The 25,933-nt window shown below is 48.3% G+C and overlaps 2 protein-coding genes across 3 annotated transcripts in view; one reads left to right on the top strand and one right to left on the bottom strand.

The window, feature by feature from the left end:
- EDA (ectodysplasin A) overlaps window positions 1-18,716 on the top strand; it is a 298,547-nt gene extending 279,831 nt beyond the window's left edge. Inside the window, exons 3-8 of one of the 2 annotated variants that reach the window (XM_081042830.1) lie at window positions 3,182-3,205; window positions 7,887-8,066; window positions 9,340-9,374; window positions 10,247-10,298; window positions 13,078-13,208; window positions 14,998-18,716. In XM_081042830.1, coding sequence (XP_080898956.1) covers window positions 3,182-3,205; window positions 7,887-8,066; window positions 9,340-9,374; window positions 10,247-10,298; window positions 13,078-13,208; window positions 14,998-15,249 — 674 coding nt within the window. In that variant the 3' untranslated portion in view covers window positions 15,250-18,716. The remainder of the gene's footprint in view (window positions 1-3,181; window positions 3,206-7,886; window positions 8,067-9,339; window positions 9,375-10,246; window positions 10,299-13,077; window positions 13,209-14,997) is intronic. The other variant, XM_081042831.1, reaches the window with a different exon arrangement.
- A 733-nt stretch (window positions 18,717-19,449) lies between these two features.
- LOC308494486 (acyl-CoA wax alcohol acyltransferase 2-like) lies at window positions 19,450-25,141 on the bottom strand (the record flags this gene model as incomplete). The annotated part of the gene is given in 9 exon segments (XM_081042258.1): window positions 19,450-19,928; window positions 20,145-20,328; window positions 20,884-21,017; window positions 21,063-21,082; window positions 21,283-21,335; window positions 21,339-21,483; window positions 21,566-21,649; window positions 22,030-22,184; window positions 25,106-25,141. Coding segments are annotated over 9 exon segments (1,290 nt in total).
- Window positions 25,142-25,933: the final 792 nt, after the last annotated feature.

Raw genomic sequence — 25,933 nt, 5'->3', positions numbered from 1 at the left:
TAGTGCAATTTATTTAATCCATCTCTTCATCTATAAAAATAAGCATAACAATCTCTACTTTGCTGGATTGTTCTAAGACCTAAATGAGATAGATATGTAACTAGCAAAGTGCAGGGCTCATATCTATTCACTCAATGTTAGCTTTAGTTATTATTTCATCTATCTTCATCAGAACCCTAGGCCTTGAAAACAGACAGCATATACAAAGTGTTCCCCAATTAAAAGAGGAAGAATCAGAAGAAAAGGATAACTTGTCCTATGGTCAGTTTGTGGTTGAGTCAAGACCAGAATCTGGCTAGCCCTGATGCTGTTACAAGACCCCCTTTTCTTAATGTCAGATAGAAAACTGCCTGCCCATATTGATCCATCCTGTCAGATCTCAATTTTCCTCCTTTCAAAGCAGTCCCAGTGACTGCACAGCTGTCTGTCCCACTCTAATGCATTTGTGCTTTTGGCCTACAGAAAGCATGATGGTTGCAAACAGAGGGAATTGGAAAATGGTATAGAAATGTAGCCTGTTACTATGGAAACGGGCATGTGACAATGGTAGTGCTCCGAGTAGGTATGAGACAGGTTCTGAATCATATAGAGAAAATAAGTCAATAACTCTAAAAGATCATAGAACTCAGCAGAGGATACTGCTCTTGCTCTGGTTCGAGACACTCATGTATAGTATGGGATAGTTCTAGCTCCCTGGCATATTCTCTCTAGAAGCTGGAAAACTACAATGGCCTCAAGGGAAAGAAATGGGTATGGCGGTTATAGGGCCAGGACTTAGAGGTCCATGATGAAACTCATCAGAGTTATTTACTGGCCATGTTGAGCTATATTAGAACAAAAGGAAGTCCTCTACTGCTCAGATGGTGTATTCAATAGCACTTGTGGGAAATGTGATAGTCTGAGGATGATCTTTTACATACTTTTTCATCCTCACTTTTGTCCCAAGGGATAATGCATTGTCCACTGAGTAGAAGCTCTCTGAGAGCCCTTTTGTGACACAAGATGAAGTGGAAGAAAGGACTGGCTTTGAGCCCCTATTGCTCTCAGCATTCTTCATATCATGGTCATTTTGGAAAATAAAAATAAAATTTTTAGCTAACAGCTTACCTCACACGATATACTACACCAGATTAATTAAAGATTTAAATTAAAAAATGAAACTGTAAAACGACTAGAAGAATATAGTTACCTGGTATATCCATACTAACAAATGATAATGTAGGAGTGCAGTCATTGGCATAAAAAAGTTATGAGGCATTTTTATTTTATTATAATTAAAGTTGTTATTAAAACAGTACATTTTGTAAAAATACATATTTATATGCATAGAAAATTTCTAGATGTGCATAAAAATGTTAATAGTGGTCATTCATGAGTAGTTTAATAAGCTATTTTTTCCTTTTTGCTCCCCTTTTTTATGTCTCTATGTATGCGTACATTAATGTTTGTATAATGAATAGGTATTTCTGGTAGAAAGATAACAGAAGTTAGAGATTTTTAAACTTCCTTTTCCTTCTTTTCACTTGTACATATAGGTCAAACTTCCTTCAGGAAGTTGGTTTTCTTCAGCTAGCCAGTATAATTCCTTAAGTCTCCCCTCTTTAGTATATTTCTATCCAACTGTAGGTTCTTTGACGATGGAGTTGTGTTTCCTTATTTATTGTGCAACCTTCCATAGGCCTCCTGGTTAACACCTGGGTGCTTGCTGATGGACTGATATCCTCAAAGCCTGCTTTGAAATCTCATGTGACAGTGCTAACCCTTTCACCAGCTGAAATGGTCAGCAACTTGGTACAACTTGTCTGGGAGGGCATTGTGGCTGCAACGGCTGTCTCCTGGTGCTTTCCCAGGCTGAGCTGGCTGCCTGGTGGCTGGTCACTGGCCGATGGGCTGGGCCTTCTGTGTAACTCCTCCCCCCAAATAGCTTTCCTATTCAATGAGGTGGTCCTTCCTCGGTGTAGTTGCTGCCTCTTAGTAGCATATGTATAGCTGTGCTTCCTTGCCAGAACCGCCATGCACAGCCTCAGGAATTTCTCAATGCTGTTAAAAACATAAAGGATGGACAACAAAGAAAGAATCCAAAGGATTTCCTATTTTTAAAGGTCCTGGGTCAGCTCAGATGGCCATACTTGGCAGCCCTGTAGGTTAGAGACTTGACTGACTTCTAATCGAGCCTGTTCAGATAGAACCTCTGAGAGAGCCTGCTCTTCTAGGTAAAAATCATTCCAGGCTCGTTGCAAGGATAAAATGAGATGATAAATGGAAATAGGTTTCATAAACTATAAAACAATATACAAACACTTGGTATTCTTTTTGTGAGCTCAGTGGCTTAATGCTGTCCAATAGTGTCCTCGTGGGGGTGTGAAACAGATTTTAAATACCTGTATCTAAAGAAAGTCAAATATACCTACAAAATGAAGAGAATTGAGTCCCCAGGAGGGAAACATGTAAACTGTGTATGTCTGAGTAGTGGTTGTCACCCAACTATATGAGAAAAGCCCTGGATTTTCTGAGTGCCCTCAATTGATTAGAATTGTTTCCTTTGGAAGTAATTTCCAAGAAAATGCTTGTGATTTCATTGCTGATAAAACTGTTGACACTTCTTTTAAAGTGTCCATTAACTCTTGGTAAATTACAGTGAGAGTGCATGTGGCCCCCATATGAATATACGAGTAGTATGGTTGCACTGTTTTAATAACTAACCACTTCAATTACAATAAGGAAGTGACTGAAAAGTAAATTCTCGCTGCTCTGCGCCTTCCATGAAAATGACCCTTTTTTCCTTCCAGCTTCATATCAGTTCCTCACCTGAATGCGTGACTCTTCATTCTCATTCTTCATTCTCGCAGAATGATGGGAGTGTGGTCCTAAGGTTGAGTTCTGCATTTCTGGGCATTTCAGCTCTATGGAGTAGCACCCATTCCCTCACTCCAAAGACTGAGCCTGAAAGATTTTTTTCTCCCTTAGAAATCATCTTCCTTGTAACTGCCTTGTTACAGCGGTCAGAAAACAGTCAGAAACAGACTGGGGAAGTTTGATAGTTGGGAGGTAGCTTGCCAATTACCTAGTCCTTGGTGTGATGCTCCTTCAAATTTGCAGTGTCTTGGGGTTCCTCCTGGGACTGTCTTGAACTTTCTATTCATTACCAGTGCATTAATTTTCCGTTTTCTTTTTGTAACAGGTCCAGTTAAAAATAAGAAAAAGGGTAAGTTAAGCTCCTGATTTTATAAAATTGCAGTCATGTCACGTCTTTTCTAAAATTAGAAGAAAAAAATCCAGGGAGTAGGATTTTTATATTATAGTCTTTCAGTGATGGTTGTCTATTATGTTAGTCAATCGCATGGGATCTTCTTGAGTATTGTAGCTTCGAAAGAACAAGAAATAGAGATCATTTCTCAATGATGATACATGAACGATAGAATTGCTTCTATGGGAACATATGAAAGTTGGTTTCGTTTTTCTTTCTGGCTCCCTCTTCCATACAATTCAGCTCACATATCTTTCCTTTATTCTTTGTTGCTCTTTCCCCCTTCCCTCACATTTCTCCTTTTCCCCCCTCCTTTATCAAATCAGTGATCGTGTATGAATGAAGTCGGGAGACTTCCTCCTGAGAGATGTCAGTACCCTATTTCTTGGCCTAAAAGTTATCCCTATCCTATTTCTAAGCTAATCAGGGAAGGTATTTCTTACTTTGGGGTTTCAATATCACGTTCTCTGTAATACAAAAACTACGCTAGAGTAATACCCAGATCTTTTAGTCTTTTCAAAGAAGCTCTAGTTGAGTGGATCCATTGTGCCTTTGTTGGGTCAGTAAGTCTGGCCACGGGACTGGCCCAAGAGCTTGTACAAGTGCTTACCTGAGGACAACCCAAAGACAGCACAGTTTCCCAAAGACAGGACCAGGCAATAGGGGCCCCTCCTTAGGACTACAGAACCAACTGCTAAACCAGCTGTAAGTACCAATTTGTTTGTGTTCTGACCTGGGAGGAAAAATAGACTGAAATTACTAATTTTTCACTAGAATGCTTTAAATGAAATTATTCCATCTATTAAGATTTCTGGAGCTTTATAGAATAGATTATCAACCCCAGTCTATGCCCAAAAGACTGGCTTCAGCTGCTGCCGGCCTCTTGTCTGAGCACTCGGGGACTCTGGTGGTCTGCTGTGCCATGTACCCTGTGGAAAGCTGCATCCCTGTGATGGAGAAGCTGAGGAGTGGCCTAGCCTCCTGCAGCCCTGGCCGGAGTCAGTAAGGAAACCTTTCTCTGTGGAGCCTGTGCATTCAGTAAGATATTGTCCTTTAAGAAAGTAAATTTCACTTTCAACGATGTCGTTTGTAACTCTTGTCACACATCCCTTTAAGACAGAAATTATAACAAAGCTAGAATGCTCACCTTGCTTGGACAAGGATACTCTCTGCTCTTAATACAAGTCCCGGATGACTTCCCTTTTTAATAAGTAGACTTGAGAGCACTTTTTAATTACGGCTCCAAATTTAGTTTTGGTTTTTTTCTTCCCCCACTCAGTTGTTCACTAGACAGTGAATAAGCATCTTACATTTGTTAGGAGTAGAGATACAGACATGAAGAAAAACAGTTCCTTCCCTCAAAAATCTCCCAGTGTAGTCAGAGTCGTGGAAGTACACATAAGTAATTGCAGTACAGTATAAAAAGTACCATCATAGAAGCGTGAACAACGTGCTGTGGGAGCACACAGAGAAGGAACAAGTAGTTCTCCTTGGGGGAGTGAGGGACCCCATCTCAGAGAAAACAGTATTTGAGCCAGACTTTGAAGGATGAGGGGAAAAGAGAGGTAAGGACATTCCAGCAAAGGGAATAGAATCTCAAACCTCTCAGAAGTCTGAAAAAGCATAGCATGCTTAAGGAACAGCCAGTAAGCTAGTGATTTACTAGAGGATGGGGCATGTGGGTGGTGGAAGGCCCCAGTGGGTGAGCACTGAGAGAACACACTCGCCACAGGCAACAAAAGGCAATTGTCTAGGCTAGAAGCTCTGGAATTATAACTCAGATTTCAGTGCCTCTGGGAAGGACTCAGATCACTGCCCGGCACTGCTACCCTGCATAAGGGCCATTACTGAGGAGAGACTGCACATAAGCCTTAAACATTTACTTTGGCTGAAAGTGATTTAGAAGCCATCTAATACAGATTTCCTCGGACATAGTGAATAGGCACATGCCTGAAGAGGTGAATTGAGTTGTTCATTTAATTTCCATTCTTTAATAGAATTTCCTCTCTCTCTCTCTCTCTCTCTCTCTCTCTCTCTCTCTCTCTCTCTCTTGCTCTCTTGCTCTCTCGCTCTCTGGCTCTCTCGCTCTTGCTCTCACTCTCGCTCTCTCTCATTCACTCACTTTTCATTGTTCTTTCAACAGTTTGGACTTCGCTAAAAGGTTAGCAAAATACCCTTTCATGAAGGTTAGCTTTGAAAAGATGTATACATTCTTTTATCTCAGACTACAAAGGGTAACTTTCTAAGTACAAAAGTCTCTGGGCTTTTGTGTCACGAAGTGCTCTGTTAAAGTAAGGAAATCGGAGAAAGAATTCGATCTTCTAAAGTCATCTTCTCAGTCCAGGGGTCATGCTCCTCTCTGGGCCAACTTTCCACAAGTATGAGAAGTACACGTGCTTCAACCTGCTTGCAGAGGAGCAGAGACGCCCAGCTGCAGAACTAAATCACAGCAAGAGCTTTTTCACAAATGCCTTCTAACAATTTCATAAGTGAACATTCGCTATTTACACTGCAACCATTATTCTCTTTGACTGGAGTTTCTGGCTGTAATTCTTCCAAAATTACATTACCAATCACAGGAGATTCACTCTTGACACTGAAGTTTGTACCACCCACAGAACGCCCTCTTGCTCGAAAATCAGTGTTAGTCCTAGAAAAGCTGGGACATAGCCCAACCTGATATGCACCAGCCTCTGTGTCTACGCTGCCCATAGAAAAATGTGGGAGAAGCAAGCCTTATAACCAGGCTAGGGAAGTTTCCTGGCTGCCAGGGGTAAGTCATTCCTCCTCATGGAAGCTCAGTCTTGGGAGGAAACAAATCGTTGAGGCCAAGCTCCTCATTTCACCGATGGAGAAACTAAGGCTCAGGGAGAGGAAGGGATTTGCCCAAAATGTGCCCGTGGCAGAACTGGGGCTAATAGCCTTATCTCTTGACTACAGATTCCGTGTCCTTTACACTACACTGGCTAGAATTGAAACTTGGGCGCCGAATAAGCCTGACTTGGAAGCTACCCAAATCTAAAGGGAGATGGCTTTCCCATTCAGCATCTTGAAATTGTCTAGATCTAGAAACTGGGCAGATCCAATCTTTGTTGCTAAGTTCAGGGAAAATCCTAACGCTCCTGCCTCTAGGCCCTTAAGGCTACAGGGACACCCTGGGAGTGGCTCTCTGTGCCTTCCTTCCTTTCCTCCCTGGAGACAGGGCCCCACAATGACCCCTTGTTTCATTCCAAATGCAGATGTGCTTAGATGTGGACAACTGGCCTTTTGAGCCGCGTTGCCATGGGGATTGGTTTCGAACATGCAGAATTATTCTTCAAGGGGGACCTGATAAATCAGGATAGGATTCTCCTGCCTGAGAGTCTGGGGAGCAGGGAGTTGGAGTCAGTAAGGAGGTATATAAGTGAGACTTGGGAGAGTCATATTTAAAACTAAGAAAGTACCACAAGACACTGTGATGGAGTCCGATAAAAGGCTTCCATTCCTGGGACTTGCACAAAATTGTGAGAAATTGGTGAAGGAAGAAAGGAAGGAGACCACCACCTGTTGACCACCAGTAGTTCTTGAATTGGGCTGCAAGGAGCAGAGGAAGTCAACAGAAGGAGCTAGAGGTTTGGGTTGAAGACTCAGTTAGCATAAGTACATCCTGGTGGGAATGTTGGAAGGACTGGAATATGGAACAGGGGGCCAAGACTGTTCTGAAAGGGGGATTTGCTGGGACTCTGAGGAAAGACTCTGGGAAGCTGGATTATTTAGCCTATAAAAATGGGGGTTGATAAGTGACTTAATGTCTTTGAGCATATATATGTTATTATGTGTATGATGATAACTCTTCTTCTCTATCTACACAACGAATCGCATAAGAGCTTAAACTGCCACAAAAAGGATTTCCGTTAAATATACAGAAGAACTTCCTAACAGTGAGGATGATAAACATTGGAACAAATGGGGTTTAGAGAGGTCAGCTGAGAAAGCAAAACCTGTCTGCTGCCTCATCAGCTCTTTCTACTTCACTTCTCCTCACCCTCTCTCTCCACGCCCCCCTCATAGCCCAAGAAGTCCTAACCGTTCCTCATCCCCAGCTAGCAGCACCTCCATCGCTGCAGCTCCTATAGGAAACCTTCCCGGAGCTGATGTTACACGCAAGGGCAGGCTGTCCTCCTAGCTTCCTCTTCTCACCTACATCAAGTCCACTGAACTGGGAAGTAAACAGAACCGCCCAGCTCTCAGTTCTAAGAAGTGATCCGTAGGTCTGGCCCACTTGGTGATCCAGATCCTTTGGACTCAGCTGCAATGGACCCTCCTGTTTTAAGCCTCCCCTGACGTGATCTCTTCAACATTTGTCCATTCAGGTAGCTTTTCTACTTTACTGTGACTGTGTCTGTTCTCCCACTAGACTAAGCAACTTGACGGCCATTTATTTCTATATATTCAACCTCAGCTCTGTAAATGATTATTCATGAAAGGGCGTGGTGGGGGGGAGAGAGAGACAGAGACAGAGAGACAGATGATAAAGGTGTCACCTCTTCAGCAGCCGGAACTCCCAGAGGGCTGACTTTGTCACTGGAAGTCTGCAGAACTCTTGACAGTACATTGTGAGTCAATAACTGCAAATATAACATTGAATCTTGTCTTCCAGGAAAGAAAGCAGGACCTCCTGGGCCCAATGGTCCCCCAGGACCTCCAGGACCCCCAGGACCCCAGGGACCCCCAGGGATTCCAGGAATTCCTGGAATTCCAGGAACAACTGTTATGGGACCACCCGGCCCTCCAGGTCCTCCTGGTCCTCAAGGACCCCCTGGCATCCAGGGACCTTCTGGTGAGCTCCTGTTTCTCCACCCCTCAGGCTTCTTCCCAGTACTTTAATAGAGCATGGCTGGGAGATCCTGGGAGCAGTTTCAAATGGTGCTGGTGGCATTGGTGTGCTGTAGGAAATGCAGGTCTCCTGGCTCAGTGTAGAGCTAGGGATTAAACAAGCCAGTAGGGCCTGACCTGCTCAACCCTTCCATCACAAGCTGTCCCTTCCTCTAGGCTTCTTTGGAATGGGCCAGTAAATTCATATGAGTCTGACACAGAGGCCCTGAGGGATTGCTGGAGTTCTGGTAGGAGATGGATTGGCTCTGCTTCACAAGCTGATGTTTGCTTGGAAACAACAGTCTCGTCCCATGAACTCTAAAGCGCCCTTCTCATAGAGGGAGACAAATAGTCGCTGATGGCCAGGGAGTTAGACTTACGAGGCACTTAGGCTATGAAAGAAGCAACCCAGGCACCAAGACCATCCCGTCAAGGAACCAAGGGCTCCTTGCCTCACCACATTGCCCATTTGAATGGCATTCAATCTCTTGGCATCTTTCCCTTCGGGCCCAGCAGGGCATCTAAGAGGTATAGATGAAGATCCTACCCTGACTACCTGGACTTCACAGGAGTCAGACTGCCTGGGCTTAGGTCAGCTGTTATGTCCCTCTCCTGCTCCCCTCTTGTATCTTGGGGCTTTAAAGAAATGGGCTCCTTACAGCTGATTTCTCTGGGCCAGAGAATTCTGTAGCACGACTCAGATTCTTTGACTCACAGCCAATCAGTGTTACTGTGCTCACAAAAAATGCAGTTGGGGAGTTTTTTCACTCAATGTTTCCACAAATATTAATTGAGCACTTTCTACATTTAAGAGAGGTATTGCTAAGTGGTCCTTGTTCTTGTGGAGTTTATGTCCTAGAAGAGGAGAGAGACGATTAAAGAAGCAAGACACTTACAAATGACAATGCTCTCTATGAAGAAAATTAATAGAAAGGGAGCAAAAGGCTAAAGAAGCAAACAACATCATCCCAGGGTCACACAATGACAGCAATACCCTCTCATCTGGCTCTATGGGCACTCGGTGGGACTTGTCTGGGGCCAGCATTGGCAAGAGGCCAGTACTGCGTGCCAGGCCCACTGAAGATGCAGGTCAGGGACAACAAAGAGAAGGAAGGGGTGTCCTCTCCCATCCCGGGGCGTGGCTGCAGGGAGTCGGGCTCCCTGCCACTGGCTGCCTGGGTGAGGAGAAACGGAAGTAGCAAAAGCATGCCCTCTGATGGACCGGTCCTGTTTTGCAGGTGCTGCTGATAAAGCTGGAACTCGAGAAAACCAGGTTAGCTGGGAATTGCTCTTTTCCTGGGGAGGAGGGAAGGCTACAGGCTGAGCTACCTTTGAGTTTGCTGCCTGTTAAATTTGTGAGGCTACCCTGCAGGTTCTGAGGTTCTCTGAGACAGAAAAGCTTTGCCCCAGGGCCTGCCTTTAGCTAAGGGAACTGAATCTCGCTATGGTCATTTTCCCCATTCCACAGGAGACAGAGTGTCACCATATCTGGGCTCAGTAGTCAGCTGAAATGAGCTGCCAGACAGGCCTACTCACCTGGGCCTCTGAGTCCCCAGCCACCCAGACACCTTGTCGACACTCAGACTGCCCTCAGACCGCCCGGGATCAGGAGCTTAAAAGTTTAAGAGTATGTCCTTGAAAATCAGCCAACCAGCTCCAGGCCTAGCCCAGCCTTAATGGCCTTGCTCCTCTTAATCTGTTTCTATTGGCAGGTTCTGCTGCCTTCCCTTGTCTCATCTCAGCCTCCCTCTCTACAGCTGTGTGTCCACAGTTAAATCTCCACAGCTGCACAGTGCTGATGGCTTGCAGGGCAATTTTGTATCCATCACCTCATTTGATCTTCAAATATCCCTGTGAAAGAGGGCAGACAGAGATTCTTATAATCCCCATTTTATAGGTAGGGAAATGAGGCTCAGAGGCACTACATTCAGCTAAGATCACATAGCTAGGAAGAGACAGAGCTACAAAATCATATTACCGTCTAGTAGCAATGTGGTCACTAGCATCCCAAAGATAGGGGAGAGGGACCAGAAGTGAGATACGGAAGGAACACAAGAAGTCCCAGGTGCAGACATGGAAACTGGTGGCTGAGCAATCAGTCGTTTCTCCTAGTGACGCCTCTCTCTGTCCTTCTCGTCCCCCCAGCCCGCTGTGGTGCATCTGCAGGGCCAAGGGTCAGCAATTCAAGTCAAGAATGGTAAGAGTCCAAGTAGCTTGTCTCTAAGGGGAGCGTCCACAGGGTCACCCGGCCTAGCTTCTGCCTGCCCCCAGGTACCTTTGGCACTAAGGGCCCAGCCTCTACTCCATTTTGCCCTCTGCTGTCTGCCCTGGGTAATTGCTTGCACCAAGGCCGGTTGCTACACCCAAATTGTAATTAGAAACACTGATGAGGAGTTGAAAGGGACTTGAGATGTCATCTAGACCTGGAATTCTTGGCAGATGGAGGTCGTTTCCGCATCACCATGAGGATATGTGTAGTTTGGTCAACATGTTCACAATACACGTTAGAGAAGGTAAAACGACATATACTTCAATCCTTCTTGTCTGATGGGTCTGCACAGAAAATGGGTGGAGGGAGTGTTTCAGGGAGTACGTGATGCTTGTGTCTACAAAAAGGCGGAACATGTTTAAGGAGGTTAAGAAACATTGACTTAATGTAATCCCTTCATTTAAAAGATGGGGAACCGGAGTCCCAGAGAGATTGGGTAATACCATAATAAATCACACGGCCTTATATTTGTGTGGTATTTAGTTTTCCACATGCTTTCTTTGCTTTTTTTATTTTTATTTAGGGGGAGAAGTAGTTTTCAGTTTATCAAGTTATTATATAAAAGACTTATAATGATGTCTCCTCCTTTTTAATTATTTATTTAGTTTTGCAGTTACGGTTGCCATTCAGTGTTATTTTACATTAGTGTCAGGTGTACAGCGTAGTGGTCAGACATTTATATAATTATGCAGTGATTCCCCCGATTAGTCTAGTTCCCACCTGGCACTATACATAGTTATTACGATATTATTGACTAGATTCCCCATACTGTACTTGACATCCCCGTGACCATTTGGGTAGCTGTCTTTTATTTTATTTGATCCTCATGACAGCCCTATGAGGTAGGTATTGGCTCCTTCTTACAGAGATAGAAACTGAAGCTCAGAGAGGTTAATGAACTGGCCCAAGGTTTCAGCTGGAATTCAAAACCCTATCTGTCTGACTCTTTCCACTGCACTGTGCTACTGCAGTGATATGTGGGTACACTCCACTGAATGATTAGCTTTAGTGTTTTCCTCAAAAAGATGTGAACATTCATTAAAGAACAGTGCTTTGAAATAATGTCCAGACCCCAGGGTGCACAAAGGCTAAAATGCATGAACCCCCAGGAACCTTGAGAAGTAGCAAGCCAGCCAAGATGCCAGGTGTTTATAGAGCTGGGAAGGGAAGGGAAGGGCTGTGAGTGCAGACAGAATAAATGAGGGTTCAGAAATCTGCTGCATGGGGACAGCTTTGAATAGCCCAGTCAATCCTGAACTGGCTGGGCCAAGCTTCCTTAATGACTGACCTTGGCTGCATCCTGGACTGCCACCTGTATGCCTGACTGAATAGCCTCAGAAATACAAGTAGGAGCAGAATGGCACCAAAACCCAAACAGTCCCGCTGGGACCAGGTGCCTTGGGCCCCAGGGCCTTGGCTGGGCCGTGATCACCACCTGTCCAGGAAGGAGTGAGACAGGCAGGAAATAGATTTGTTTAGGTGTCTGGATGGGTGGCCTGTGTTTATTCTGTACCAGAAGCAACTGATTTTGCTCCCATTACCACATCACAAGTTCCAACCCGTCTATGCTGATCTTTAGTTGCAAGGAGCAGAAGTGAGGGGTCAGGGGTAGGAGGATGTCATGCAGAGCGGTTTCAAAGGGCCTGAGCCAGGACTCCTCCTAACTCCTAACCCATCTATTTATCACCTCAAGGGAAGATGGCTGCCTTTTCCAGAAGGCTAGTTTCCTCACACCTCAGAGAGGGAGGCCTCCTGAGACTTGCCAAGGATGAATGTTGGAAATGTAATTTCTTGGGTGAAGAATGGTTCCAAGGGGGAAAGACCCAATGGGCTTGTACTCCCTGCTCTAGTGGTGGGAAGGCACCACCCCATTTCCACGGGCTGGAAAGGAAAGCTTTTTTTTCTCCACCCTCACATGCTCAGTCCCAGTGTCTAGCCAAGGCAGTAGGACTGCCCCACCACCCCAAATGGGGTGGGGCTTTGCCAGGGCTGCTTCAGTTCCCAGACACCCTTGCCACCCCCTTGGCTGGTTCTGATGCTGCTTGGCAGTCTATCCCTCCCTCTCATAAATACCCTGCTCCCCAATGGGCCTTATTACTGGCGGTCATGCGCTCTGGCTGCCATGAAGTCTGACTCACCCCTGATCCCTAACGTTCTCCAGGTAGACAATTCCTTGGGCTAAGCGGTTTCCTGGGGGCCCAGGGAGACTTTGCAGAAAGGAGTGGGAGGACAGGAATGTCTTAAGGAGAAGGAGAAAATCCATGAACCTATAAGACAGGAGAGGTATTCAGGAGCTGTGGCTGGTGAAACGGAATAATAAGACATAGCCTGCCACTCAGTGTCGGAATTGTGCCTGTGCAGGCCTCAGAACAACAAAGAAAATAGGTCAGGGTGCCCACTCTCTTCTTACTCCCCACCCCGAATTCCAGCTAGAAGGTGTTGGTTCAAGACCCTTCCAGATGGAGGGGTCAGCAAAGGAGAGAGGAAGACAGACTGGCACACACCAGGGGCCTGAGGCCAGCCTGGCAGCTGCTTTACAAACAGAACACTCTCTCTGCTTCCAAATACTGTTCTTGAAGCTTGGCCTCCTGGGCTCTCCAGGTTGCATTGGGAGAGGGGCGGGGGTGTATACTGCTTGCAAGTTTTTGTTTCTGTTGCCCAGATTATTCTGACATGTACTGAGTGACTGCCCTTCTCTCATACTGAGATCTTTCAGGTGGAGTGCTCAATGACTGGTCTCGCATCACTATGAACCCCAAGGTGTTTAAGCTACATCCCCGCAGCGGGGAGCTGGAGGTACTGGTGGACGGCACCTACTTCATCTATAGTCAGGTAGAAGTGAGTACGGTCTTAGGCCTAACTCTTCTTATATCCAGAATGCAGATCCGGTGCACGCCACATAGGGGCACTGTGGAGCCAGCCAAGACCAGCCAATGGCTAACTTCCTGCTTTGGCGGGTGAGGGGGCTGGGGGGCACCGCACTGGGAGGGATTTGAAAGGAGGAAAGAGAGAGGGAGCTGTGTTGTTGTTTTTTCCCTAGCCAAATATCATTGAAAAACTGAAAAGAGGTCCCTACCACACCCTGCCATCTGATCCCCTTTTGCAGGGCGCCAGGCCCTTGTTTCCCATGCTGAGCTGTTTGGTTCTACTGCCAAACTTGAACTCTGTCTCAGTACATTCTCTGAAAGTCGGTTCTAGAGCTGCTGAGAACACCCACACACACATCGCTAGCTTTATAATGAATAGTGCTCTCCGCCTCAAAAAGATTTCTGACTGTCTTTCCTTTCTCTCTCTCCCATTTGTTTCTCTACCTTTCTGTTTCTCTGTTATTCTTGCCTCCTTCCTACTGTCATTCTCCCAGCCCTTTCCTCTTTCTGTTTTTGACTTTGTCCTGCCCGGGCCCCACTCCCCAGGTCTGCCAGTGCCCATCCACTTCCATTCCTGCTGATTGCTGCCACTGGGTGGCTCCTCAGAGCTAGAGATAGCTGAGCCTTGAGGGTGGCACTTCTGTGGGCGGGCATCAGGCAGGCGGATGGACAGAAGGACTGTGGAATCAGCACAAGGGTCTCACAGGAAAGTGGCCAGAGTAGGTGGGTTAGCGGGCCTTTGCTAAGCCCACCGAGCATCCTGGCACAGTTTGGGACCTGATCCAAGAAATTGCGTGGCAGCTGAATATACTACTCCCTCCTGAAGAGCCTGTGGAGGAAACAACACTAAGAAAGTGATTTAGGGTGACAGATGAGGTTCCCAATCCCCAGGGGGCGCATGGATGTAATCCTAATGTCCTATAGGCTATTTGTCCTGAACTCCATTTGGTGGGGGAAGAGTTCAAAGCTTGTGGTGGGGTGTGAGGGATCAGGGTAGTGAAGGATAAAAAAAAAATTAATTTTCTGGGCCTAGGAGAGAATTGGGAGTCGCCTCAGGCAACTCGATGCAAACTGGGAAAATCCCCTTCACACCCGGCCTTTGAGCATAGGTTAGCACTTCCTTCTAGCCACAAAGTAAAGTTAGGGGCCTGGGTTTTACCCTTCCAAATTTATCTCATTTGTGGCGGATAGCTCTCCATGTCTCTCGATCTGTTTCCTCACTCATCAGACGAGAGGGCCAAGGGACACTGAGAATCGGTGAAAGAAATTCATCCACAGAGCAGGGTGGGGCCATTGCAAGCTGAGTGAGCGGCCGCCATTAAAGAGCTGAGAAAATGGCAAGTTGTCACTGTTCCCTCTGTAGGAAATCAGTGACTTCTAAGTTAATCAGCAAATAGTCCTTGGGACTTGAAACTGGCAGTGGGTTTGTATCTGTCTGTGTCTGTAGCACTGACAGAGCACCTGATCTGTGCAGGGCACTGTGCTTCATGCCAGGGTGGGGCAAGGGGGATTAAGGGGAGGGAAAGAGGCCAATGAGGCGTGGTCCTTGCCCTCACCGAGGGTGTGCTGTTGGAAGAGAGGTTTACTCAGCCACCCAAGCCCCATGAAGTAGGAGAAGGACAGTGAATAAGTCTGCCATCCTGCCTTTCCTGTCGGCTAACTAGCACTCCTTCCCAGGGAAAGTCCCATCCGTTGGTCACAGGGGAGGGCCCCACCGTTTTCCTCTCTCCCCCAATCCCTTCTTGTTGCCTCTCACCCAGGTGTACTACATAAACTTCACGGACTTTGCCAGCTATGAGGTGGTGGTGGATGAGAAGCCCTTCCTGCAATGTACCCGCAGCATCGAGACAGGCAAGACCAACTACAACACGTGTTACACGGCAGGTGTCTGCCTCCTCAAAGCCCGGCAGAAGATCGCCGTGAAGATGGTGCACGCCGACATTTCCATCAACATGAGCAAGCACACCACCTTCTTTGGAGCCATCAGGCTGGGCGAGGCTCCTGCATCCTAGACTCCCCGCGATTGGCCCCGCCCATGGCCCTGCTCCAGGTTTGGGAGCCGGGAGCCCCAGAACCTCTAGGTGCTGCTGTGGAGTGAGGTATATGGGTGTCGCAGCTGCAGAGAGAAATGCCCCACTGCTATTTATTCCCCAGTGACTCTAAGATGACAAGGCCTGCTTGCCTTTCCAGAACGACCTTGAGTTCACAGGACAGTTGATGGAAGCCCAGGGATGACATGACGCAGAACCTTCTTCCTTGGCTCCATGTTGACTCTTCAAGCTCAAGGTCCCTGTGTCAGAGTTACCGTTTGTTGCACTACAGTGAGGGTCCAGGGCAGCAGGCAAGAGAAAGCAGAGGTGTACTCCAGACTGTGGGGGAAACGTCCAACCCTAAAAGGGCTGCTGCTCCTCTCTAGGGTGGGGGTGGGGGCACGGGTGGGTGACAGGGACGTGTTGCAGCCTAAGGAGATGGGCAGGGAGGCGAAAGGTAGGTGCCTGTGGCAGAGACCAAGGAAGAAACCTGCCAAGCAGGCATCCTTGCCAGCTCTGTGCTGCAGCCAGCCAGAGGGTCAGAGAGCTCTTCCCACTCAGGCCAAGAGCCACATCACAGCAGCTTGCCAGGCTTTGGAGACAGGAGGTGTGCTCTTCCTTGCAGCGGTTGCAGGGACTGGCCACAAACCTGCCTGCATGAGAACCTGAAGCCAGACTTAGGGCCACATGTGTTTCACTTTGTTTACAGCTGTGCTTCAGGCTCAGAAAACTCCCTGGGTCCCCTCCCAGTTGTCCCCCTCCCAGCCTGACTAGACCAACTGTCTTCTTTCTCCACAGAGCCTACCTCTGTCTGAGACAGGTGCCTAACCTAGGACCTGTGCTTATGTGAGTCTGGGATGCTCTTTCCATTACCTGGGCACAGAGAATCTTCCATTTAAGATTTAAGCAACACAAATGTTCATCTAGTCACGTTGTGCGGGGGGGCCAAAGTGTTGGACTGGATGACCTCCAGAAGTCCCTTCAAATCCTAATATTTATGCAGCTACCTTAATAGCCAACTTAAATTCCAAACCCTAGCCTGCTGCTGGGCCTTGGCAAGGCAGAGCTTTTCTGCCTGACCCAGAAAGGATAAGAGGTGGGAATAGGACGGCATTTTCTTCCAGTTTGCTACAAGTCAAGTGGTCATTAACCCAGGCCTTACCTGAAAGGGCAGCTTCTCACCAGATCATATGGTGGGACCGTTCAAGAGTCTTACTTCTAAATGCCTGGGCCCAGCCTACTCCTGGGTGTTGGGTCTAGCCCAAAGCTGGGAGGTCCGGTCTTGTCCACTCTGCTACTCTTGCTCCTGAAATAAGTTTCCTTTTGAGGAGATGGGGAATAAGTTCCTTAGGACAGCTGAAATTTACCAAGAACAACAGGTACTCATGCCTCAGCTGTGCCTTCCTTTCTAAGCAACTGCACTGCTTGGTACTTCAATTGTCTGGGCAGGAGGTGATGGGCTGCGCCACCATTGTCTGATTGTTAATGTCAGTCTTGCAAACCCAGGTGAAGCAAACATAAGGCATGTGTCTGGTGCCAGCTCCTATAAAGTGCCTTAGACAGTCCTCATTTGTAGCAGGAGCACATGAGAATTTCTCCTTAAAGTTTAGAAAGTATTTCTCTATTATCTCCTTTGATAATGTTACAAATCCCATTGTGTAGACGAGGCTCAGAGAGGTTAAGTGCCTTGACCGGGATTTCACCCAGCTTAAGTCACGGGTCTGAGGTTCATTCATCCAGGTCTAACTCCAAAACTATCCCATTGCACCGCCACATTTTATTGAATTTGGGGTCCAGAGAGAACCAATACAAATGGTAACCTGGACCCCAAATCCTTGAGGGCTCTAGGGAGAAACCCAGAGATGCTCATTTTCATCCCTTAATGGTAACACCTGTTCTCTTGGCTGCCAGGGGCTCTGGGGCAGAATGGTAGGACATACCATTGGGAAACGGCCATCAGCTTTAGAGCTCTTGTGTTCAGAAGAATCATCTTGGCACCACGTCCAAGCAGCTAAGGCCTTCGCACTCACAGAACTTACACCCCTCATGTATGGAGCCCTTACTGCAAGTGATTACCCTACAGACGGGTTACAGCAGCTGGCCCACCCTCCCACGGCTACTAAGTGACTCCCGTCTCTTCCAACCATACCACAGACAACTCGGTACCAGCAGGATCACTCAGGAATGGTGGGAAGAGCAAGGACTGGTTCTAAAGCCCAAAGGCTGTAAGGAAGGGAAGGAAAGGGCTTCCTAATTGTGCCCCTAAAGGACATTCTGACACCCATGCTATTCTCCCGATATGGAGGGCATTGGAGGGGAACTAGGATTCCCACAGGACCCTTTATTCATTGGGAACCCTCAAAGGGTACCCTAGAGGTAGCTGGGGAGCCCTGTTGCAGCCAAGTTATTGGCGAAGTATTGAAGCAATTTACTAATAAGAGAATGTGGAAATAGAGTTACCATTTGGAATTACGCAGTGGGCCAAGGCTGACATGGAGAATGGGACAAGGACACTGGGCAGCTAGCAGATGACAGATTTGAAGGACAATTGAATGGCACAAAAGGCAGCTGGCAGGGGCTGCTCAGCTACTGGCTCCTTGGAGAAAGGAGTTTTATATCCCCCTTCATCCATCCTGAGCCACGTTTCTTTTGTTGAGCAGGAAAGGGCTAGGAACCCTGGAGGTGAAAAAGACTTTGATTCACATGTGAGTGCGTGTGTTTTATGTAGCTTCTGGTGGATGCAAATAGATTCAGAGAATTTTACAGCTAGAAAGACCCTGCAAGGGAATCTAGCCCATCTACATTCGACCCCTTGTTACTCGTGTGGAAACTGAGGCCCAGAGAGGGCAGGTGGCCTGCCCGAGGTGAATGCGCCACAGCTCGCAGACTCAGCAGAGTGAGTGGGTGGAGCAGTACCTGTCCCACGCAGCCCCCCTCTAGCTCCTACCCACAGACTCAAGGCTGGAATGCTTGGCCCCCTTCAGGAGCCTGGCCAGGCAGGGAGAGAATGGCTGCAGCCTTCATCAGAACTCTTCCTCCCCTTAAGGCATTCTCCCAGCTCCTGCCCCTGGGCTGGAAGGCTCTGGACTGGCCTAATACCAGGAAGTTGTGAGGCCGCCCTGGCACAGCCTCAGGCCCCATTCCTGCCTGGAGGCTCTCCTAGACCTTGTGAGCACAAAGAAGGAACCGGGTTTTTCCTTTTACTCCATTTCAGGGCTCTCTCCAAGGGGAGGTGGGGTATGTGTCATTTCTTTAGTCAGAAAGCTTCCAGCTGGGGTAGGGATGGGCTTTGTTATGGCCTGGAGCAGGCCCAGTGCTGCTTTGGGGGTCAGCATCCAGTGTGAGATACTGTGTACATAAACTATACATAATGTATATAAAGTGGGATGTAAGTTTGTGTAAATTAATGGTTTATTCTTTGCAAATAAAGCTTTTTTCCCCTCTGTTCTGGAAATCGGCTTGAGCACTTCCGACGTGCTAGGTGCTTCTTTGTAAGTGATGCCACGCATGAGCCGGGGAAAGACCAAAGCACCCATTCCAGAGGGGGCAATAGAGGGATGGTAGTCTGAATTTCCTGTCAGAAAATGCCTCCTCTCTGTGGCCCAGACCACACATCCCATCCCATCACCTTAGGTCTTTTCCTATAACCACATGGAGGCAGACACAGCAAGGCGTCACCCTCAGCTAGAGGCCGTGTCATCTATAACAGAAATTTCAGGGCTGGGCCCAAAACAGCTTGGGTAGATCGAGCCTCCAGCTCCGCATGATGTCATCCAGTTTTGCAGTGAGGAGACCAGTGTTCGACGAGTTTAAGTAGCTCACCCAAGGTCACCCTACTAGACTTAATAGTTGTAGAAGAATAATTCTATGTAGCTTTCCCAATTACAAAGTTCAATCACATTCAGTATCACTTGATCTTTCCCAACAGACTTTGAGTTTAGCAGAGGAGAGATCACTAGTCCCATTTTACAGATGAAGAAACTGAGGCTCAGAGGTGACTCACTGCTCCAGGTCACATGGCTTGAAGGTGGTAGAGCCTGAACTCAAAGCCCACTGGATCTCAAATCACCCAGTCCTGCAGGAGTCTCGATGCCAGGAGATGGGGCTGCTTGAGAGCTGGAGAAGGAAAGGTGTGTGGGAATCCCAGGCCCTGAAAACAGACTAGTTGGAACAGAAGCAGTATCAGAAGGTTGGCTTTTTATTCCGTCCATCGTCTTCCTCAGTGCTTATGAATGGCCACATGTGAGGGATCCTAAAGGGCACCTCTCCCCAGGGCCTTCCCCGCCTTTTGAGGCCCTCTCTCTTGTAGCCCCAAGGAAAGGCAGAGAAGAGCTGGAAGGAGGAGAGGAGGAAAGAGGAAGAGGGGTCCGGCAAACAACCAAACAGCCCCTCGTCACATTGAGGGCTGGCCAAATCGGGAGCAGGAGCCCCATAAGTGATTACTGTCCCCCTGTTTCTGTGGTTCCACACCTTCCAGCCAGGCTGAGAGGCTGCTGAGGATGTCTGTGAAACTTCCACCAGCTCCTGAGTGTCTGAGCTGTCAAACTTGACCTTGTGCTGGTCGAACAGTCTGCACAGGGTATCCATATAGAGTGCGTGGTATTTGTCCACCATCTCCTGGCTCAGCTTCTCAATATTGGGCACCGGGAGAGGCTCCCCAACTGCCAGAGCAGACAGACATCAGAGAGAAGCATCAGAACAGCTCACTCCTGAGAAAGGGCCTCAGCCCTGAAGCCCATTTTCTCCCCATCTTTCCCCCACCTCATCACTCATCCTGGCCAGCCTCCCTACCCGTGCACACAGGTGCAGCCTCAGAACTGGATCTAGGTCCTAGACAAGGCTGCCAGCAGAAGGGCCCACTCACCGATGATGCTTACAGGCCGACCACAGGCACAGCTCCCAGGAGTTCTCAGTGAAGTCGCACCCATAGAAACCACAAGGATAGATGTGTGCCATACTGTGGAACCACTTCTGGAAGCAATTGACCAAGCCTCCGGAAGTGAAAATGTACTGATTGTAGAGGTCGGTCTCCCCAAAGGCATAGGCAGGGAGTAGAGCCCCCTGCAGAGGAAAGGCATGTCCTTTGTTGGCCAGAAAGGAAGAGACCCTGCTGAAAGCAGACATGCTCCCCGCTATTGGTGCCTGGGTCTGCCTATAGGCTCCTCAGCCCCTAACTTAGCTAGGCCTAAGTCCAGGCCAAGTGGGAGGGCCTCAAGGTCTACCCCAGACTGTCTGTGGGGGCAAAGTAGCAGCAAGCTAAAGGAAGCATGCCCCAACTCTCCTGTGAACCCACGGGTCTAAAACACTGGAACACGAGCCAAGGAACATTTCATTCAGCTTGTGTCCCTTTAACCCACATGGTAATTTCAGCTCTCTCTGAGATGGGGTTGCATCTGATCACCTTTCACAAAGGCTAGTGTGAGGGACAGCAGGTTCAGGACTGGCCCTCTAGCCTTTCTTCATAAGCAGAAATGGCTCCAGGACCGAGCCCAGGCTCTACTCCACCACAGAAGCAGCTGTCCACCTCCCTTTTTGGGTATCATTTCCTCAAAATGCCTTCACCTTCCCTGTTGGACTTGTGGACCCTCCCCCAGTCTGGACCAGAACTGTCTTTACCCATGCTGAAGGGCCATGCACACAAAGCAGGGTGGTAGAGCCTGGCAAGCTGTGTCTGCACTCAGCCAGCATGTTGTCTGTGCCCTTCGGGGTAAGCGGACAGTCCATGGGGGACTGGCTCACAGAGCAGGCCCCTGGCAGGCAGAAAAAGCCAAAAGATTATTGGCCGCTTCCCAAACCTCCCAGCTTTCCTTCACCTCTTCAAAGGAGGGGGGACCCTCATATCAGGCAGGTGAGCCTGGGGCAGCTTGTTAAGACTAGAGGGAATGACAGAGTTGGCCTTGTTCTCATCCACTCCCCTAACACTCCCTTCTCAGGGAGGCATTCTTACTTTGGCTTTAACACTAGGAGACAACTCACCTGGCATAGTCATGTTAGGAAAGAGCCATCTCCCTAGACATGGCATAGTCTCTGAGGAAAGACACCCAGAAAAAGGCTCCCAGTGTGAGCCTCTAAGGGATGATACCGGGAAAGATCATGGAGAAGCCTGAGGTGTTTGTGGCAAAGTGGCCAAAGCATGAATATGACATGAGCCCATGAGGGCGGCAGACAAGGACGTAGTTATGGCTGGGGGAGATATGAGTCTTTAAAACCTGTGGCCTCTATGTGAATGATTTCCCTGACCCCCACCCTGACCCAGCTTCTAGCCCCGGGGCCCAAGTGGGGATCTGGGGCTACTCACCTGGAGTGGGAAGTACTCATGGCACTTCCATAGGTAACTGTTTCCATAGGTACCAACACCTCACCCAGGTAAACCAGCAGCCACCTGAAAACAGCCAATGTAGCCAAGTTTTGCCATCCCCGTTTTCTTCTTCAGAGTCCTTCTGGGGCTGCCACAGGGAACTGTCACTCCCTGCCACTTCCTAGCCTCTAAAATGACGACCGGGATGGGCTATGGTACATCAGGGCCAATATAGAATAGGCCTATCTTTGCTTCACTAGCTGCCCTCCCCTAACCCACTACAATTCTGATCTGGGCCTTTCTAGCACCTTGAAAAGACCCATCCCCTCAGCTTCTCTAGGTCAGGGAGGGACAGGCTAAGGGGCTACCTGGGAATTGGCCAGAGCCTCTCAGGATTATAGGAAGAGAAGAGTAAAGAGCATGTGGCAGGTGGCAACACAGCCCCAGCAAGGCCCTTACCTCACTCCAGGGTCTTCCAGTCTAAAGCCAGCCAGGTAAGAACGAGCACAGTGACAGGCCAGTAGGACATGAACACCATCAGGTACAGGTTGAGAAGGATCACAGTGGTTGTATCAGTGAGTTGCGAACAGTCCCTAACACTTGCCCTCCCTCCGGGGTTCTGTCCCCACCAAGGTCGCACACACTGTCACCCATGCTCACTCATTCAACGTTTTCACATGCCCACGTCCCCAGTTCCCCAAGTCCTCTCTGGCCTAGGAAACCTGTTTTAGGTCTAGAAGGCAAGGTTTTTTCCTCCCCAGCTGTACCCCAGGCAGTAAGCCTTCTGCGCCCCAGGACCTGCTCCAGCACTGCTCTGGGTGGCGTTCAATGGCCAAGAGCCAGTGGTGGGTCAGGTCACACTGATGTGGCCACCAGAGGTTGGGAGTCCCAGAAAGACAGAGGCAGGAACATTTTGCCTCCAACTAGCGCTTTCCATCAGTGGAGAGAATACCAGTGAGAAGACCCACCTCCAGCCAGGTTGGGAGCACACACGCTGGCTAGGATAGAGTCAAGTTGGGGGCTGTGTTAAGTTCCAATAAGATCAGGAACACTGTAGGTTAGAGTAGTTAGGACAGACTTAATGGAGATGACTCATAGGGAAGCACACTCTCTTAGAATTATTCCTGGACTGTTTTGAAAACCGCTGTAAGACTGTGTGAGAGAAAAATGGGTCAAAATAAAGGTGAGAAAGGATAGAAATTGAACATGGCAGATTGAACACAAGTTTTTATCTTGACTCCTCGAGGGAGCCTCATGAAAATTACCATAAGAATATTTTAAAAGATGTATATCCACAAGGAGAAAGAGAATTAGAGAGATGCCACTGGTGGGTTAGAGATATCAGCAAAATGTTTGCACGCTGGAAAGTATAAGGAGGAGGGAGCAACTAGCTGAAAGCTAGTTACATGCCAGGGCAATGCCTATAAGAGCAAACCCGGGAATGACTCAGAATTTGGAGCTACCAGGTGTCTCAAAAAGCAAGTGTGATGCTCAAGGCTTGATTGAAAGTCTATCAAAGAAGTACTTACAACGTATGAAAAGGTGCCCAACTTAACTCATGGTTAAGGAAGTGTGAAATAAGGCTACAACTCATTGTTTCCCTATCACTTTGGTTTGGAGGAAGTAAGTGTGCATGAATTCTCCATTCTTTGTCCTGTCTATGCTGTGCTGATCTCTGAAGCCACATTTCACAGCATCCTCATTTGGTGGGACCTCCATCAGCCTGAACCTTAGCATCCAGAGAGAACAGACTCCCACCAACCTGTGTTGGACGTTCAAGATGAACAAGAAGTAAACATTTGCTAGGTTTGCTCCTGAGATTACAGAGTTCATTTGTTACCACAGCCTACTTCGGCCATCCCAATGAATACACTTGGATATGCCATTTTACAAATGAACAAAGCAAGACTCAGAGAGAATACATAACTTGCTAAAGGTGTGGAGATAGAAAGCAGTGGAGCTAGCATTTCAACGTAGGCAGCCTGGCTCCAGAGGCTCTGTTGTTAATTCCCATATTTCACTGCCTCTTGGCTATGGGTGTGTGCCTGTATATGTGCATGCGCGTGTGTGTCTATAAATTCTGGCTATATACTCAGAAAACCTTTAACAGCTCTGAGAAGTGTGACTAGCGATGGATTCAGGAGGGACACCAAGCCCCTCCCTCCATGTGGCCTGGCTAGAGTGGCCTTCAATAAATGGCCATGCTTTGGCCAATGCAGTGTCAGCTCCTAGCCTTGGGGACTCTGCTCTCTGTGAGAACATAGTGGCATTGAGGGCTGGGGGTGAGCCAAGTGTGTGGGACTAGGGCGAGAATTCAAGAAAGACAACAGGACCGAGCCGAACATCCTAAAGCTTCCGGATCAGAACAGGAGCTACACGCAGAAATTGGTTGCAAGTGCCACGAGGATGCTGACTCTGGTTTCTGAGGAACCTAGGCCAAAGCCAAGGCCAAAGAAGAAAGTGGCCTTGTTAACAAAGCAGAAAAAGCCCCAGCCCACACAGCGAAGCTGCTCTTCCTGAGAACAGTAGCAGCAAACAGCAAATGTACGGCCCATTTGGAAAAGCAGATGCTGAAACAGTCCACCTCTGAAAAGACCCCTTCCAGCAGACTCACCTCAGACTTTTCCGAGCCCTAGTAGCTGGAGGGATGAGAGTGAGGATAGCTGCCACTGCAACCAAACAGTAAGGGACTCAGCCCTCACTGAAGAGCGTGGCCCCCAAGCCTCCGCCACATGGAGGGGGCATGCAGAAGCCCAGCGGGGCCCTTGTCCTCAGTAAGAGGCCATCCTGAGTGGCTGTTTTTCATGTTTCATGAGGACTTTTTATGTTTGCAGAAGGCCTGGCTTTCTCCTTCCTCTCTGGTCTAGCATGTGCTCCAACGCCAAGTCCATATCCACCCTCCAATCAGCAATGAGTGAGGACACGAAAGAAGTCAGGAAAGGAACCGATAGGCTAGAAGCAGGTTCAGCTCCCAGGCCGGCTCCTCCGCTTCCCAGCTGTGTGACCTTGGCCAGACCCCTTATCCTACATGAACTTCAGCTTCCTCATCTGAACAAGAAAGATTATTAGACACATGAGGTACTTCGAACAGTGCCTGGCATGAAAAAAAGAAAAGGAGTGCAATACATGTTTGCTAATACTGTGTGTGTGTTAGCTATCATCGGGAGTGTGTAGTCATGAGGATGTGTTATTATATATAATAATAGTCTCTAGCTCATAAGGTTGGCATGAGGCTAAAATGAAATAATAGCTGTGAAAATACCTGGTACAAAGTACCTAATGCATATGAATTGCTTTCTTCTGGTCTCTTCGGCTCTGACTGCCTGTCATTCCTGGATTAACATTGCTCTTCTCAGCACTGGGGGGTTCTAGTGCCCACCCCATCAGGCCTCTAAGGCCTCCGTTCCCTGTTCTCTAGCCCACCCTCCTTATTCAGTGGCAAGCCCCAGGCTCACAGAGCCTGCCAGCATTCTTTCTTCCCAGATATCATACAAGGTCATTTAGTCCATGCCCCCTGCCTTCAGCCAGCATCTAACTCACCTTCACACAGTGTTTGTGGTGGAGATGCTGGGACATTTGGATTCATAGGTGGACGATTTCTTGTGGCCCAGAGGTTTGCAGAGCTTCCCTCTGTCACCAGGACAACTGTCTCCCACCAATGCTCTGCTCAACCCCCTGCCATTGCCATTAAGCCCTTTTCCTTGGCTAACCTCAGTGGAACTGCCCTCCGTGCCACAGTGAAGACCCAGGACGGTTCAACATACACATCTGCAGCAAGGCTCTCTCACACACACGTGCACACACACCCCTGCATAGGCACTCACAGATCCCACGAGTACCATGCCCACGTATGTCAGGCTAGAGGCCAGGGTGACCAACCGTCTTCATTTGCTGGGAGCAGTCCAGGTTTTAGCATCACAGGTCCTGTTTAGTCCCAGGCAAACCCAGACAGTTGGTCACCTTGTCAAAGGCTGAAGACTCAATGATAACCAAGATGCTGAGAGCCCACTGGGAATAGCAAAGACCTCCAGGGCAACCTTGACGTCCTTCGTGGGGGGCAAGACCATGATGCCCAGGGTCCAGTGGCTCCAGGTAAGTGCTGTTTGGCTCAGGGGCCTGTGTTGTTTCCTCTCTTCATTCTTTCTTCTCCACCCCCTGCCTAGTCTCCCCACCCCTCCACAGGATCACAGGACTCCATGCTACCTCTGCTTGTCCAGTTCCTTTCAGCTGCCTACCCACCCGCACTTGTACCCACTTGGACATGGCCTGGGCTAAGATTGTGACACCCCCTTGCACACCTGCATAGACAAGTGTGGATGAAGCTGTGGTGTGGGCGGTGAGTGGGAGTGGGGGTGGGGCTGATGGGAG

Source organism: Rhinolophus hipposideros, assembly GCF_964194185.1.
Source record: "Rhinolophus hipposideros genome assembly, chromosome: X".
Lineage (NCBI taxonomy): Eukaryota > Metazoa > Chordata > Mammalia > Chiroptera > Rhinolophidae > Rhinolophus > Rhinolophus hipposideros.
The sequence above is the reverse complement of the archived record's forward strand: the minus strand, read 5'-3'. Positions and strand labels throughout refer to the sequence as shown.